The sequence below is a fragment of the Phaethon aethereus genome (assembly GCF_964289735.1).
Source record: "Phaethon aethereus genome assembly, chromosome: 3".
Classification (NCBI taxonomy): domain Eukaryota; kingdom Metazoa; phylum Chordata; class Aves; order Phaethontiformes; family Phaethontidae; genus Phaethon; species Phaethon aethereus.
In genome coordinates, this window is record NC_138576.1 from 121,817,359 (window position 1) to 121,836,103 (window position 18,745).

General features: G+C 43.5%; 1 protein-coding gene across 1 annotated transcript in view; it reads right to left on the bottom strand.

The window, feature by feature from the left end:
* The window catches only part of MACROD2 (mono-ADP ribosylhydrolase 2), a gene marked incomplete at its 5' end in the record, with an annotated part of 899,733 nt that overhangs the window by 71,836 nt on the left and 809,152 nt on the right, over nt 1–18,745 (bottom strand). The window contains one exon of the mRNA XM_081997745.1: nt 11,952–12,033. Coding sequence (XP_081853871.1) covers nt 11,952–12,033 — 82 coding nt within the window. The remainder of the gene's footprint in view (nt 1–11,951; nt 12,034–18,745) is intronic.

An 18,745-nucleotide genomic window follows, 5' to 3' on the forward strand; every position in this document is an offset into this window, starting at 1 on the left:
CCCAAACTCTCCCATTTGAAAGACCAGAGGTGAGGTCCTCGGTAACCCTCAGCCTTACTCAAGAGTTGTTGAAAAATAATTGGCTAGGAAAACATGCTACAGTGTGTGCACGCACGTACCCACTCTTAGTTACTCTCTTGGTTGGAGAAGCAGAACAGCGACCTTTAATGGGGAAGCCATGTGAAAGCCTTAGATTTTTGGGAAGCTCTACCAAGATGACCTTGCTGGGAAGGGAATGACAGACCTTGCAGCCTGGAGCGAGGGGAAAACTGACAGCGACTCCCTGCAAGGATCAGCCCACCCCTAAGAAACCTTGCATCAGTATTTAGAAGGCTTAGGATGCAAGGAAGCCATCTAATCCGAAATGTGTCATATGGTTGGGAGCGCAAAATTTTCCAGCTTATAAATTGGGTTATAGTATATAAAATTAAGGTATTAGATGGGTGATGTATGGGAGAACAGTTTCCAGTCAAGTATAAAATAGTTTACAGTTGAGAGTCAACCTACAATTGAAACTCGCCCTCTAACTCTCATGCTGTCTGGGGTAACTATATCTCTAAAGATCACAGGGCTTTGCATTTGGGAGCAAGTTGCTCAGAGCATACACATTTGTATAAGTCACAGGCTCCCTGGTAGAGTCATGTACCAAGAGATGCCTGTTACTCTCTCATTCCCCTCTCCCTTGTTACCTGCCGAGCTATGTGAAACAGAGTAATTGCACCATACCTGCTCTTACTGACCCTGGGGAAGGGGATGCCTTCTTCTGTCATATACTTTTTTTTTTCTTTTGCCTTGCTGGTCAGGTTCTTTCTCTGTCTCACTAGTTGTTGCATACAAGCAAACACAAGCCAGATGGCTAAAATCATCCATCTGTGTTAAGATTTATGTTAGGAACAGAGAGGTGAAAGGCTCTAAATACCGCTGCTAATCCCCTAAGCCATTAAACCACCGCCTCCTTGTTGCTCATGCTTCTATTTGCATTCTTCTTCATGTTAGCACGTGGAGAGTCACCGCTGTACAAACACCTTTTATTTTTAACTGTGCATGCATTGTACAGCTCTTAGGCGGGAGCCAGCTCCACGCTGCAGGAGGCTGCTGTTTCATCTGCATTCAGGGCCTGCATCCCGGGCTGCCGGCACTCCCCCAGCAGCACGACATGCTGCTAGCTCCTCCCTGCCTTCCTCTAGCCTTTCCTCAGCTGCCTCGTCTCTTCCTTCAGGATTTGGTCCTTTTCTCAGCATTTTCAGTTGTTTACTGATTTCTAGACGTTTCCTTATTTCCAGCCAACCCACGTGTCTCAGTCTGCTCCTCCTTGCAAGCGCGGCTCCGTGTACTGAACATAACCAGGGGAGGGGCTGGGAGGGCACTGCGGGACCCAACCAAACTCCCCTCTGCAGCCTGTATACACAAGCACTGGCAAACAGAGCAGTGAGATGGGCAGAGCTGTACAGGAGGTTGAAGTGACAAGTTGGTGATCACACTGCTGATGCCTCAAAAAAAGCCCAAACCAAAAAAACCTTTCAGTGCTGACAGCTGCAGCCATCCTGTTGAGCTTATTTGCTATATAAAAACAGGAGCCCAGCTGAAAAAGTTCCTGCTGTCAAACATTTGCCTAGCAGGTATTCCATGATCTGCCGGTACAGTTTCCACTGGAATAACAGAGGATGGGGGCACAAGTCTCGCAACATTGAGGAAAATGGATCCCATTTTGAGGCAGACTCTGCTTGCTCAAACGAAAAGCTTCTTGTGTCCGATCTTGGAGTGGGCAGCAGTATGGGCCAGAGTACCCGTGTGAAGCAAAGTGTCTACACTGTAATAATATCAGGTTTCCAGCAGCTGAAAAGACCAAGTAGGTTCTCACTCTCCATGTTTCTCTCTACCCCACTTATCTTTCCAAAACTTTGTCCCAAAGCTTCACTCACCTGTCTATATGATCATCATGTAGATTGTTATATCATCATAGGATCATCATAGGATCATCATATCCTTAGGGAGCTTTATAATCATGTCTCTCATGTCTATTTTCAATCCCTAGTAATTGAAAAATCACTTCGTTTTGATTGCTTACAACCACTGCCACTACCCAACAAGAGCTTCCCAATAGTGCACAGGCTCTATATTCACCTCAGCCTGAAAGAGTTGGTATTTTTGTAGGATAGTAAACCACATGAGAAGACCCTAGAGTTTGATGAAGCCCAAACATACATATGAGGCTTGCAATAACCTAGGAGCTCACAAGCTCTTTTGGGTTTTTTTTGATCCCTCCAACTCAATTCTCTACTGGGAGAATACAACAGACTGACCAATAACACAGGAAAAGGGAATGTTTTCTTTGAGGAAAAGCGGATTTGGAAATCTCTGCCAGATGAGATCAACTAAACCCAGGTGTGACTCTTTTCACATCTACTTGTAAAAAATGCTATTTTCCATACAGCTTTCCCTCACCCTCAGTGCTCATAAGAGGAAGAAGAAAAAAAGATAACGGTAAAACAAAAAGATCCTTAACAAAAAAAGCACATTCTTCTGCTTTGGAAGGAGAAATAGGATGACTTTTGGTTCTAAACATTTGTATCCTTCAATCATGCAATCCTGCAAACAGAGCAATAGGAGCTATATTAAACCTCCACCTGACACTAAGCAAGTTTAATCAAATTTTTTAGTGTGATTATAAAGAAACTTCCACTGATACACTCTGTACATCTTGGCCTTACTGCAGCATCAGTGCAGTCTTTCTTCCCGTGTTGCTTAGTTACACCAGTCCCACAACACTGGAGTCTCACCGAATATAAAATGTGTTTGCAGCTTTTGAAGCCATATCAAACAGAAATCCTTGGTACCAACCTCCTAAGAAGTTCGACACTGTTTTTTTTGTCACCACATAGATGGCTTCTTTTATGTACCATATCACTTGATCTGCTATAAAATACATATAGGCATACAAGCCTCAGCTGCATATAAAGGTTATGTGGTAGCTGCCGCTCCCATGGCGAGTGAACTGGACAACATTGTTCCAGTGCAGGAAATGGTGCTTACAGCCAGGATCAGATTTGGATTTCTATTTCCCAGATGCTTCTACCTTATAGAAACGGAATGAGGCACTCCTTGGGAAAATATACATCAGTTTTTTAAAATGAACCTATTGCAAAACTTCCTTATTTCCTCCCTGCCCTAAAATACTGAAAACAACTGAGTTTCATTTATGCAAGTGCTAAAGTGGATTTCTCACCCACATGTATGCTAAGGTAGTAGTCACATGCAAAATAGTATGTTTTGCATGTGGCAACACATTTCTAAATACCAGTTTCTAACAAAATCTTATCAGTAACCTAAGACAGAGGCAATCAAATGAGACAAACACAAATTTAACTGCATTCTTTGCAATTAGAAGCACCCGAGCACATGAATTGACTCAGTGTCAGTGACCAGAGAGGACAGGATGTTTTTGAGCATATTGACATAAAATGCATTTGAAACGTTTTACATGGGATGCCACAATATGCAACACGGCAGGAAGAAAAGATCCCCGATTAAAGATGTAATCACACAAGGTATTGTACAGAAAAAGCTTCTGCTTGTTCACCTTCTGGTGCCAGGCATCCATGTGTGAAGGACTGAGTGCAGAACAGAACAGCCATACATTTCCCTCCCCCTACCAGCTTCTCCCTGAGCCTAAGGTTACATATAGACTGTAGTGATTAACAGCCACTGTTGGACCAGTCCTCTGTTGGCTGAGCTAATCCTCTTTTTAACCATATTTAAGACCTACAGGCTCCACAGCACCTCATAACAAGTATTTTTATACCCTATGTGTTAGGTGAAAAACTACTTCCTTTTGCTTGTTTTTATCCTGATTCATCATTTCCTGGGACACCTTGCACTTTTTGTGTTACAAGAGATGCTAAATAATTGCTCCATATCCACCTAATTACCGCACTCATCATCTTCCCTGTGCTCTCCCACGCTGTTAACGCATGCAGCAGCCTGCTCCTTGCATTTGCATGACGCTCACACCTTCAAGGGCACCCTCATCGCCTGCCACTTTGCTGTTTCAGTGCAGCCCTTATCGAGGTGTCTCCCAGAAACCGGAGAGCTCGGGGATTTGGAGTGAGCGGACATAGAAACAGCCATTTCCCCTGCTTTCTGGAGTGACTGCAGGCTCCATCGTCAGTCTCACAATAGGAGACAAGGAAAATGCCTACAAGATGCTACTGGAGCAAAGAGGAGGAGGCACCACATAGCAAAGCAAAAGATCCTGAAAACAGCACTTCAATAGGTTATGGTCCCGCTGTATGTCCATACCCTGCTCCAAGCAGTGCCACTGCTGCTATCCGAAATGAGATGGCAAACGATTTTCCAGATCATATAGCAGACAATATCACAAAACTCTGTCAAACCATGTACAACGAGAGGATCCAAGCCCAAATTTTGAGGTGACCAATACTTGCAACGCACAGCCAAAGTCTAGAGCAATGCTCTGTCAACAGTCATCTAGGAAATAATTCAGAAGGGATCGTACCAGGAAATTTTAGTACGATTCAAAGTGAAATGGGAAACTGCCTATTAATTTTTTATTGGGCACTGGAATCCCACTGCCATGTTAGAAGGTGCTAGAAATCCTCCCTTGGTCTGCATATCTCTTAAGATGCTGAAAATAGTACCTGAGCCATCAATTACATACTCTCCCTCCCAAGCACCACTCCTGAGCTGCTTCTTGTTCGTCCTCCTGCACTACACTGAGACACTGGCAAAAGGGGCTAAGACAGACAACCCCGATGAGTGGTAGGACTGGCACAGTCATTGCTGTGGCAAATGAAGGGAAAAAGCCATAGAAAATTTTGTTTCATGGTTTTACAAACACCTTTAGCTTTTATTTATGATGCAAGTTGTTTCAGACACATTTTGAAATGGACTGACATTTTAAGCATTATGGCTATATTAATGCTTAAACTTTTGGATTGGGAACCATTTTTACATCATCCTGTTTACGTTGGACTGTATTTTATCAGTAAGTGCTGTGAGAAAAAACTAGAGCAAAGCCAGCATCCCATTCTGGTGCACAGGTTCCTCCAGCTTCCCCATGTGGGTAGTGCTTCCTTTGAAGCCTCCGCTACTGAGGGACGAGGAACCATCATGGGCAACATTGGGACTGTACTTCTCCCCAGCTGTTTTGAATTAAATTCTTCAGTGAGGGGTCTTGCAGAAGCCACGTGAGAGTGACATCCTCCAATATGAAGGCAGCTCAAAGGGGTGCAGAGAGCATTTTGCACCCATGTGGAATTGTCAGTGTGCCACAGTTTTTCCAAAATTACTGCTGCCTTCCACCCACTGAAAAATCCTCATTCATCTCTGCCTGAACACAAGGCTCCCCTCTCTAGATTTCCAATCTGGGGGGAATGTTAAATGCTGAAATGGAGTCCAGAGCAGGCCAGATAGCTGTGAACACTTAAATACCGAGTGGTACCCTGGTATGCTCTTAACAGCTCGATACATAGCCCTGGAAAGGAAAGGGATGCATGGTTATGAACCATCTCATTGCACATTCACCAAGCAGGATCTCCAAGCGACAAGTCAAAAGCTTCACAAGCCAGCGAAACCAGAGAGTCCCCTGAGCATCCCGGTACAACAGTTGGGATTGCAGCTCCATCAGAGCTTGTGGGGTCAGGGAAGCAGGACTCGTTTCGCTCCTTCCAGCAAACAGGCCTGGGTTGCAGGCGATCCTGCCCCTAACCAGGGCACAGACCAAAGGTTGTGACACCACGTCCCAATCTGCTGTCGCTGTGGCTGGTCACTGTGGCTCTATCCCAGCTTCTGCTCAGCCCCAGATGTGCTTGCGTACCCACAGGAGATGTCTGGACACGAATTTAGGCTCCATGTCATTGTCAGGGACCCAGCCCATCCACAGTGCCTTGAAGGCTTTGTGAGGGAAAGCAGTGAAGAAAGGGAGATGACAGTCTGCCTGCCTCTAGTTTAAACCTGTGAAAACACAGGCAGTTATCAGCTGTGAACATGACAACCTGAAAACTCTGCACAGAGACAGGCACCAAAGCCTTCAGAATGGCCCTCACTGATCAGGGGGAAAAGGCCAAAGGGATTTCAAACCCCCCCAAATCTTACTCCCTAACAACCATTTCTGGAGGCTCCAAGCCCCGGTGGCCTTTGCACGCCTGCCTGAGCTGCTCTAGAAAAACCAGAGCCTCGTGACTTACGAAGCAAATCACTACCCAGGTGAAATCTCAGATAAAGGATATCGGGTACTTCCAGTAAACCGCTTGGCACCTATCCACACAGTAAAAATAAAGCCCATGAAAAATATTTTGTGGAATACATTCAGGTGATGAATTAAGGAAACGAATCGGCTCATGAACACTGTAAATGCAAATAGAGAGGTTAAATTTATCAAACGAATTACCCATTTGATACAGGATTACTTACTAAGGGCTAACTTATGATTCCTTTGCTCACACTGAGGACTGCTTCAGCCCTGGTGAAGTCTGCCATATTAAGTGGAGAGGGCGATGCTTCTCAATACCAGTACAGAAATTAGAATATCTGCTTAAGAGTTCACTCACGTATTAGTGCAGGGATCTGCCTTTTTAATACAAAGCCCTTCATTCAGCCATTTAGACAGTTTCCAATTTGATTCCAAGCCTGGTAGATCTCTTAATAATGAATTTCCTCTGTAATTGTAATATATTTGCACATTTATGCACAACTAGGATGCTGTGCAACCTCCTGAAGTAACAGGAGGATTAATATAAGAAAGTAGCTCTTATCCATATGCTTTGGGTAGGGGGAACAGTGTTTTCATCAACCAGGATAAAAGCAAAAAATGTACTAAAAGTCATAGTCTGAAATAGAGGGGAGAGAAAGTTTTTTCAGGATGAAGCAGTTTCTCTCTCTTTTTACTAACACCAACTGATGCAGCTCAAAAAAAAAAAAAAAGAACAAGCTCTTGGGCTCAGTATCTTTTCATTAGCTCTGAATGGACACGGAGTCTAAAAGCTTGCATCTTCCATCTATCAATTGGTCTAATAAAAGTGCAAACCTGTCTTCTAACAATTTTAGTGATGTTTTAGTGAAGTAATTTTGTTACTCTGTTTAAAATAGTAAGAATGCAACATAATCTTGAATGCTGCAACTTCACAGTATGTACCCTTTACAACATTATTTTTGTCTAAAGAACATTTTCAGAAAAAATTATTCCCCTCTCCAATTCACTGATAACAGGTGGTAGATTTAGAATTACTTTAAGCATTACAATTTAAGATAAACCTTTCATAATATACAACAGCCACCATGAAAAATAAGCATTTGCCAAAGGTCCTTACAAGATTATCTATCTGACATATTAAGTAGCTAGGTATACACAGTACACAGGAGGAAAAAAGGTGTCTTTGCCTCCAGATGGCAACTGTTTACAAATACACTTAATTTTACTCCTACGAATAGCATCCTAGAAGTACGCATCACTGTGAGGCCAATGTTCGTAAATCTAGCATTTCAATAGGGACTGTTTTTATAGCATTTCCTGGTCAGTCTTATAAATATATATATATTTAGCAATAAACGTAATGCCTAGTATCTAGGCTCCATGTAGAATTCTGTTAGAAGAAACAATGAATTCCAACAGAAAAAATGCTATGAGTATTAGCTCCTTTCCTGGAAAGCTCACTCATAATACTAGTAGCAATGAATCCAGCAATGTAAGAACTACACATCTGAGCCAGAACTGCAGGCAAGGATGTTTTATTTGCCTGAAAGATATGTAGCAAGACATTCTCTCAGATTAAACAGAGAGACTTTCCCAACACAGCTGAAAGGAGAATGGCTGGGCTATCTCATTCCACGAGGAGATAGGACTCAACTGGTAAAAAAAAAAAAAAAACAAAAAAAAAAAAACCACACAACACCCAAACTGCACTGTTTGTTGCACCTAATATATTAAAACAGTGATCCATCTTAAGCACAGAAGGTTGGTTGTTCTACAGAAAGTCTTCTAACCTTGCTCTTTTTCTACCAGGACATACAAAAACTTCATAGCAAAATCTCAGAGGTTCAACAGGAAGTTCTGCGTGAGCCAGGACTCTTTACCTTCTAAACCAAGGCTTTTCTGGACAACCACTAGGATAACTTCCTAAGTCTGAGTTAAAGATTAAGTGGCGCTCGCCCTTGGAGCACACTGGCTTTGGCTCCATTTCTGTACAGGTTACTGATTATGGAGATTAAATCAGAAATGCTGAGACCATGACAACTGGTCTGTTACTGAACAGCTTTGCTATACTCCTAAGATATGAAATTACTTAGAAGTCTGCCTCTTACCCCTATATATTTAAAGTTTGCAAATGACAAGGTTCTTGGCAGTTGTCTTAATATCACTACTATTACTCGACTAATTTCTTTGGCATTCCATTTGCAAAACAGGACTAATGATATGTTCAACTAATGGAACAATTTCCCTATATCTATATTCCACTTACTCTAATGCACTGAGGTGTAACTCCAGCTTCATTTCATTATCACTTGACTAGCTCAAGCACTTGGATGTCTTTTTGGATTTATTAATGCACTGGGTTTAAAGTAATAACTATTTATGTATATAACTTCATGAATATATTATTCTTTCTAAGCATTTTTGTCCACATTTATTAAAGTAGATATATTTCATCATGTTTCTGAGTGCAAGACACACTTTAAAAACGTCTCGATGCTTTTTCTCCAAGCTTAAATTAATATCTCAGTGTTGTTCTCTCCTGCGAGTGTTCAGTTAGTGTCCTATCAGTTTAAATTTAGGGCAAGTCTGTCCTTAAAGACTTTAATTTCACTACATTAATAGATTCACTTAAAACCAAAACAAAACCAAACCTCCAGAGTTTTGGCAATTTCTTCCACAGTCTAAATATCAGGAATTTATTGCCAAAGGTAGAGACAGTTGTTAATTCCTTGACACAGAGCCCTGTTGACTAAGTCCTCTGTGCAAGAAACCAGTTCTGCCGAGAGTTGGAACATCCATACAGTAGGAGAGTCTGATGATAACTCGTCAAAGTCTACTACGTTAAATGCAGATGGCAATTTACAAGAGACCAGAAAAAAGGAACAAACAGCAGACATGACGGTCATGTGGTGATTGCCATCCAGACCTTCAGCTGATGTTCTCACCAGTAGGCTATAGGCAATTCAGGATGGGGCTGACTTCAGTTGACATCTGTTGAAGTGGTGGCACCCTGCAGAAAAGTGCCAATTCAAGATGGCAAAGAAAGTCTGAGACTGTATATTATTCATTTGGACACTCCTCCAGGAGAGAGACGCAGATACTGGTCATTTCTCCAGGGATACTAATGGAGAGTCATTTGGGTAGCATGTGTCTTTCCTGCCTCTGCCTGTCTCCTCACAAGTTGAGGATCTAAGTTACTCTTATAGGGGCATACCAAACATCCATGGTGATACAAGACATTAAAATCAGATATCCCAAATCACTGACTACTGACCTAACCCCTGGAAATCCTTCGCTGAGTCAGGGATAAACTTTTAGATGCTAAACTGGTTCCTTTTAAAGCTCCAGCTCACCAGCCAATAAGTACTCAGTTCCTTCTGGAAACCAGTATCATTAAAGGATATCGAAATTGGTATTCAGAATCATTAGTTATGAGAAAATTGCAGTGGGGAGCCTATGAAAATGGATCCTAAGATCTTTTAGCAATCTATACCAAATTATGGCTGCTGAGAACTAAAACATCCTTCTCTGGACAGCTATCTGCGTAAGCATTAGGTCATCCTTTTGCATAGTCACATACCAGCAAACCACTGGGTTTGCTGCACCTTACAGGGTCCCCACCATGACCACCTCCCTGTGGTCACATATCAAATTTCCAGCTTTAGTTCAAGAAAAAAATTGTAAAAACTTTCCATGCATGAGAATAGACATATTTTTAAAACTATACTACAACTGATCATCTGTATAACGTGGTGTAATGCAATTATAAATCTTTATATAACATGACACCCAACCACACAGGTTCTCTGTAGACTGGAGTTACCCCTCTTTTCCCCTTTGGGATTGCCATGCTTCAGCTCTGAGGCATCTTCTTGTCTCTCAGGCTTTCAAACCCAAGTGGGTTTTACATTTACAACAACAATACCAGGCTTTAACTGTGATTTCAAAGAACTTAACAATGAAGGTGAATAGTAATACTCTAATTTGTTGACAAATTGACACTGTAGTCTACTCTCGCTCAATCTGAAGGGCAGGGACAGAGCCAGCAACAGTAGGCTGGGTACAGAGGAGGGCCACAAAGATGATCAGAGGGATGGAACACCTCTCCTGTGAAGAAAGGCTGAGAGAGTTGGGGTTGTTCAGCCTGGAGAAGAGAAGGCTCTGGGGACACCTTATTGCAGCCTTCCAGTACTTAAAGGGGGCTTAGGAGAAAGACGGGGACAGACTTTGTAGCAGGGCCTGTAGCGATAGGACAAGGGGTAGATAATGGTTTTAAACTAAAAGAGGATAGATTCAGGTTAGATATAAGGAAGAAATATTTTTACCATGAGGGTGGTGAAACACTTGCCCAGAGAGGTGGTAGATGCCCCATCCCTGGAAACATTCCAGGTCAGGTTGGACGGGGCTCTGAGCAACCTGATCTAGGTGAAGATGTCCCTGCTCACTGCAGGGGGGTTAGATTAGATGATCTTTGAAGGTCCCTTCCAACCCAGACTATTCTATAATTCTATGATACTGCCACTTTATCCTATGTGTTGAGGTACACTGACAAAAAAAAAATCATACAATGAATGGATTAGACATGGATGCAGTCTTTGAAATGCATGCTCCATGTGGCCCAGACAAAAATATTATTAAGTGGTTAGACACCATCCTATGCTACCTGAATTATTCAATAGGTCTTTAAGTTTCAGCTGCCAATCATGGCAAACTGGAGATTACAAAGTCATCTGCAAAAAGCTTTGTTCTGGTGAGATGAGACAGAAACATCACAATTTCCATACTACCAGCCAAAGTGAAAGGAAAAAAATACTGTGGCTACCTGTGACAACACAGTCCTATAGAATTAATGGAGATTCACAACACACCAAAGCTCTGCTTCCTGTTACTCGAAGGCCCTTTCGACCAGACAGACAGACAGCGTGGGGCATATTTAAGTGACTGCCACTTCTGAAATGGGTGATAAAACAAAATAGTAAAACCTGGATCTTGTCACATATAGTAGGACTGATGACACAGAAAACAAAATAAAATGGAAGAAGGTTAGGGTTGACAAAAAAACCAGAACATATGATAAAAATAAATCACACGCATAGGGGTGGGAGGGGGATTAGCAAATTTACTATCCACCAGATTTTCTTAAATTCTAGAAAGTAACCTCCTCTGTGAAACATAAGATGAATGGCTAACATTTCCCAAGTGCTCCGGCGAGAGCCATCTTTCTCCCATTCATTCTTGCACAGGGACAGCTCAAGTTTAAAGTTCTCATTCAGATGCAGTTGGGCTCTAACCCCTGCGGTATCTTTTCAGACCCAGAGAAAACCTACCAGCATCGTTAATGAAAGAGCAAAGCATGTACATAGTGCATGGAAAAGCAATATACACTCGGAGCGATATACATTAGCGCAAATAATTTTCTTCTCAGAGTCAAGAGAGCCAGCACCACGCACCAGGTTTCAGGAGAACATACGGATACAGCAGAGAATGAAGAAACTAGCTGCACTGAGCATACAAAAGCAGGCCTTGATTTTGCAAAAGCAGTACTGCAACTAGTTTTACTGGTTCACAAATTTCAAATGTCTGCATCCGTCCAGGATCAGAGCCTCTATGTGCAGCCGATTTTTAAAGAAAGTTCACATTTCATATTTGGCTTAGGCAGGGAAAGAAGAAAGGACACCAACTGTTATCCTTTTGCTGCATCATTTTTTAAAGTCAGCTAGCACTCGATTACTATACCTACCCAGAGGGAAAAACTCGCCCATTTTCTTCTTGAAAATTTTGTAGTCAACCTCCAAAAAGACGCAGAAGATGATACGATCCACCTGTAAGAAACAAAATTACTCACAGTGAAATGATCGCAATCATAAACATTGGCAATAATAGTTAATAAAAAGAAACTTTTAAGCCAACATGCATTTATGCTCCAGGCAAGCAAGAAAACATCACAGGGACGCATGTTTTGACTTTATTGTGCATCTGTGTTGTAATTTATAAAATAACATTTGCAATTGTAGCTCACAACTGTATCCTTTGTTAACTGCCTCCTGTTTATGCGAACCACTCTTGAGCACAATATAAATGACTTTTGGCATTCTAGATGAGTACTGGGATGCAATGTTTGATGAAAGAGTCACACGGGGGGCTTCTAATAAGCATACAAACGAGTAAATGGGTAAGCAAAGAGCTCTTTTTCCAATCCTTGTCCGACAAACCTATTTGCAAAACCATTTAGTATTTTAAAAAGGCTTTAAAAGGTTTCATGCGGTTTTAATTTACATGAAACCACTTACTCTTGCTATAATACAAGCAGAATGCAGCAAAAACAAAAGCTGATTAGATGACAGGTAGCGCGCGGGGTAAATAAAACATTTAATATGCCATCTACTTAGCGAGGCTGAGCATATCAAGGAAACCACAGCCCGTAAACGTACGCGCCACCCACCAATAATTTCAGATAAATTGTTTGGGAGATCACCGTATGTGAAAGGCTTCTCTAAGAGACCAAAAAAGCGCCAAACAAAATAAAACCCAAACAGAATTCCAAAGCCTTGAAGACTGAAAAACATCCTCACTGGACTTCACTCTATTGCTTGCTATTTCTTTATTTTACCTGTTTGCATAGCCCAGCATAAATTGCCTCTGCAGCCAAAACCCAGCTCCAGGAGGCAGCTGGGAAGTTGAAAAGACCCTCCCACGACTGAGCTGAGGGACCCACAACCCGATAAATCAAGTTTTTCTCTGAAGTGCATGAGAGCTTAACCAGAAAGGGATGAAGCCCAGGCAATAGGGAATTCAGCACCTTGGCTGGCATTATGCTGTCCTCCTGTCTCCATGGGCAATAAGCCGATCTGTCACAGCAAAGCTCCTCAAGAGTGCCTTTGCACACACTAAAAAAAGCACCAGCCAGCTCCCCCCCCTGCAGGGAAACCAGTGGGAGGAACACTTTCAAAAAACTGCCTTCTTTCCCTTATCTTCAGTAGAAAATGCTGTCTTTTTCCTAGAGCTGCTCTTCGAAGCAAAGTGCAAGTCTTGGCTTCAAAGATACCATTATGCTGAGCAGCTCAGGACGTCATTTTAGAGCTCATTTTGGAACAGCCGGGTAGAATACAGAAGGGAACAAGAGCAGGCAATAAATAATCGGTTACGCTGGAAAGTGATAGTAGTTGCTAGCAAGGACATCTCTGAATCAAAGCTGACTACAAAACCTGAAAGAGCAAACTAGGTAGGAAATATGAGACTGAAGGTACAGGTTATGTGGGCATTAAGGAATAAAGGGGCTTGTGAGCAGGAGAGAAAGCAGCAGGGTAGAGCTTGCGCATCCCTCGTAAACAGACCAGGCTAGACCTTAAAAATATGTTTGACTGTGTCATCAGCTACTCTTCACAAGGGATATAATAAAAAACCCAAATACTGGTTAAGTGCGCAAGCCAAAAAGCCATACTCATCTGTGTATTCACAAATTTATAACATAAATCACTGGAAAAAGGTGCCATGTTTTACCTATATGAAAGTTTCCACATAAGTAAAGTTGTGTGTTTTCAGGAGGGAAGAGTTAGACAGTGAATGCTTAAATTACATTTATTGTGAAAATTGGGTTAGGATAGTGCTAGGGTGATGCTAGATTGTCATCATCTGTCTCCGCCTCCCGAGCAAAGCAGACATTCAAGCATTACAGTGACACGCCCAATACGTGAGCCAGGACAGACAAAAGAGCAAGGATGGAAATTTATAAACCAGAGGAGGAATGATATTCCCACGCAGAGAAGTTCTGAGTTGTCTTCCTCCTTCTGTAGGCTCATAGTCTGCTGTAAATACTACAGACATTTCCCTCACTTCATATAGTTTAACTTCTCAAGGGGTTCCCTTTACTTGTATTTATTCTGTGCAGTTGACAATGATAAAACTTCCGCAATCCTGAGGATTTCTACTACTACTAATATAATTCCTTAATTTAAAGATAGGAAATCTCTCTAGAAACGGCAGACTATTTCAAAATTTCTAGCCTCCTGACTGTATACAACCTATATATAAACCTGTTCAATTTCTTCTTGGTGTGAGAAAAAGTGCTCTATTTTTAAATATGCATAAGATATTGTGATGACAGCTGAAAACCTGTGTTTATCTGATTGAATGGCATGTGTTGGCAGATAGTAAATCTGAAATTAAACCATATTCTACCATCCTGCCAGTCATTGACTATTTTATCTAACATTCCCAGCTAAAATAACTCAAAACTAGGTATGTAAAGTAACTCTTGTCCTCACTGTTCCTGTTCCAGATACAATCAGGAAAGGTTTAATCCAAGTTACTCCAAACTTGCCTTCCCTGCTGGCTAACAACATCTCAGCAGGCCTTTTGGGATGCACACTTATGAAAGCTGCTCCTTATGCAAAGAGGAAATCTCTCCTCTCAGGTCGCTAGGAAATACCAACTTGATTAGAGGTTTCGTGACATCCCTTCACAGAGGGGAGGGAATAGCCCTCAGGGACTCCCCCAAGTGCACCCAAGGAGCCCCCAGCACCTTTTGTAGATGCCTGGCTCCTCCACAGCTGACCAAGCACCACTCAACTGCAGCAGAAGTTTAAAGGAGCTGCAAGTTGAAGGTATTAAAGCTCATCTTTGATTGACAGCTCTTTTTTGGAGGCCGGTATTAAAATCAACCATCCACTGTCAGAGCCTGATTAAATTCTGTTCACTTCACAGCTATGAATAGGTGGATCAAAGAACCTCAAAATTAAGAGCGCTGCAACACCGGAAGAAGGGAGTTAAATTGCATGAGCTGTTCACTTAGTAAGCAGCTTCACAATTCAAGGCTGTGAGTACATTGATTTTTTTTTCCCCCACCCATTATTTTTTTTCTTGGGCCCTGCTCTCCTTGCCAGGCTCCATTTAATTTTGAGGGGGATACCTTCCCAGGGGTTTTGTTAGCTGCACCTGATAAGGATCAAGGAAACTTCTGGGGCTCTGCAAGGTTTGCAGGGCTCGGGCTGTTTTGCAGTGGAATGGACCCAGAGTCAGTTATTAATGCCAGGATTTTACAAGAATACAGCCAAATCTCATGAACTGAAAACCCCTCCACTGGGTATAAAAGCACTGTTGGTCGTAATAGCAGAAGCGTTGATCTTAATTATCAAGAAGCTAGCAAAAATATTTCCTCCTGTTTTTTGTTCAGTGGGGTTTTATTTGTTTGTTTTTTCCCCAGTGAATGAGAGCACTTTGCATCTCTCGAGTTTTAAGTTTATCGATGGGTTAATGCACCTTGGGCTAGTTCACTCATAGACCACTAATGGTCTAGAAGAGCTCCCTGGGAGGCTGGGGCAGGCAAGCGCTCAGGGACTGCACTGTCACCGCAGCACGGGAATGATGAAAAGCTGCTGAGGGTCCCACAAACCACACAGCAGAGCTGGGAGCTGCACACCTCCGCGGCAACCGAGCTCCACCAACGCACAGCCACCGCCACCCAGAGACAGCTCTGCCCACAGAAGGAAAACGGAGCAAGATGGACATGCACTGCTTGAAGAAATGATCACAAGCCTCTCCACATCTAAGGCCCCAATAAAACAAGAGCCTGCTGATGCTTTCTGGCAACTTTATACCCTTTTTTCTGGATTCTTTGAGAAGGAAAAAAGCCCTGCCTTCCCAGCAAATGAGAAGTACACACCAAGTTCCTTAAAGGACCCTTCCCTCTACTGCAGCATGGGGGAGGACGCTGCATGTGTACGCGCACGTCTGTGCATGCAGCCACTGATATAGTAAGAGTTTATACTCTACAGCTATACCTACATACATTTTAGGATTGAAAATATCTCTGGTTTTATCTCAGCTCTTTTGCTGTGGCCTCTGGCAGGTTGTCTGATTCCTCTAACTTAATTTCCTTATCTATTTAGGGGACAGCAATACTTAGTCGTGCTCCTACACATCGCTACAAAAGAGGTATTTCCAAGCACAATCCACAGGACATGTCAAATCACAGAATCACTAAGGTTGGAAAGGGCCTTCAAGAACATCAAGTCCAACCGTTAACTCAACGCCACCATGCCCACTAAATCATGTCCCGAAGCGCCACATCCACACATTTTTTGAACACTTCCAGAGATGGTGACTCCACCACCTCCCTGGGCAGCCTGTTCCAATGCTTGACCACCCTCTCGGGGAAGAAATTTTTCCTAATATCCAATCTAAACCTCCCCTGGTGCAACTTGAGGCCAATTTCCTCTTGTCCTATCACTAGTTACTTGGGAGAAGAGACCAACACCCTCATCGCCACAACCCCCTTTCAGGTAGTTGTAGAGAGCGATGAGGTCTCCCCTCAGCCTCCTCTTCTCCAGACTGAACAATCCCAATTCCCTCAGCCGCTCCTCATCAGACTTGTGCTCCAGACCCCTCACCAGCTTCGTTGCCCTTCTCTGGACACGCTCCAGCACCTCAGCATCCTTCTTCTAGTGAGGGGCCCAAAACTGAACACGGTATTCAAGGTGTGGCCTCACCAGGGCCGAGTACAGGGGCACGATCACTTCCCTACTCCTGCTGGCCACACTATTCCTGATACAGGCCAGGACGCTGTTGGCCTTCTTGGCCACCTGGGCACACTGCCGGCTCATCTTCAGCCGGCTGTCAACCAGCACCCCCAGGTCCTTTTCCGCCGGGCTGCTCTCTCGCCACTCCTCCCCAAGCCTGTAGCGTTGCATGGGGTTGTTGTGGCCAAAGTGCAGGACCCGGCACTTGGCCTTATTAAACCTCACACAGCTGACTTCAGCCCATCGATCCAGCCTGTCCAGATCCCTCTGCAGAGCCCTCCTACCCTCCAGCAGATCAACACTCCCACCCAACTTGGTGTCATCTGCAAACTTACTGAGGGAGCACTCGATCCCCTCATGCAGATCATTAATAAAGATACTGAACGAGACCGGCCCCAGAACCGAGCCCTGGGGAACACCGCTTGTGACCGGCCGCCAGCCGGATTTAACGCTGTTCACTACAACTCTCTGGGCTCGGCCATCCAGCCAGTTCTTTATCCAGCAGAAAGTAAACCTGTCTAAGCCACGAGCCGCCAGTTTCTCCAGGAGAATGCTGTGGGAGTCGGTGTCAAAGGCTTTACTAAAGTCCAGGTAGACAACGTCCACAGTCTTTCCCTCATCCACTAGGTGGGTCACCTGGTCATAGAAGGAGATCAGGTTGGTCAAGCAGGACCTGCCTTCCATGAACCCATGCTGGCTGGGCCTGATCCCTTGGCTGTCCTGCACATGCCCTGTGAGCACCCTCAAGATGAACGGCTCAATGATCTTCCCCAGTATGGAGGTCAGGCTGACAGGCCTGTAGTTCCCGGGATCCTCCTTCCGGCCTTTCTTGTAGATGGGCGCCACGTTGGCAAGCCTCCAGTCGTCTGGGACCTCCCGTTAACCAGGACTGCTGATAAATGATGCAGAGTGGCTTGGCAAGCTCCTCCGCCAGCTCTCTCAGTGCTCTTGGGGGGATACCATCAGGCCCCATAGACTTGTGGGTGTCCAGGTGGCTTAACAGGTCCTTAACTGTTTCCTGCTGGATTATGAGGAGTTTATTGTGCTCCCCATCCCCGTCTGCCAGCTCAGCGGGCTGAATACCCTGCGGATACCTGGTCTGGCTATTAAAGGCTGAGGCAAAGGCAGCATTCAGTACCTCAGCCTTGTCCTCGTCCTTGGAGACAGTGTTCCCCGCCATAAATGTTGTCACATGTAGAGCTGTATGTATGGTGCCAAGGTGTATACATCAAGCACAGATTTGAAGCAGAAAACTGATCAAAAGACATTCTAGACTATTTTATCTAATGAGTGTTTCCATGTTATTGCCACCTTGTGTCCTAACAAAATAACAACTTGCCATGAAAATAAACCCAACTGCATTTCGGCACTCCCAAGTATTTCACGTGTATCCCCAGTACCAAGACATTTACCCAGCAGGCAGTGACTGCTTTTTATTATATGCGACAACTAGTTTCATCATAATTTAAATCTTACCAGAAAATACACAATAGAAAAACAATGCTAGCTTGTAAAAAGTGTTTCCCAATCCCAAATCAAATTAATGGTGGCAAAGAGCAAAAAGCATCAATCAGCTTTCTGCTCTTCGTCCGTGTAGCAAATCCCTTTTATGAAAGGCCCTTGCCTGATCCCACCAGGACCTATTGCTGCAAGGTGATGGTGAACACCAGAAGCTTGTTGTAACATTTTTCGTTTATCAAACATTCTGTGGTCTTAATTCAAAACTCAGAGAAGCCAAACAGAGGCTTTTCATTGACTTCAGCGTGCTTGGATCGATGCCTATACTCCGTAATGCCAGAAATAACATTTGTCTCCTTAAGAATTAAAGTTCTTCTGATATTCAAATTTCATTACCCTAAATCTTCAGATACTTTCTCAAACACATCCTTAGCAGTCACAGCTCAGAGCTGCCTGTACCCATTAAGTCTCCTTGACTACAGTGCCTGTAAGGAAGAAGCCCTGAACCTTCAACTGTGCTGCAATCCCACATTTTCCCTCCGGTCGGACTGCAGCTGCT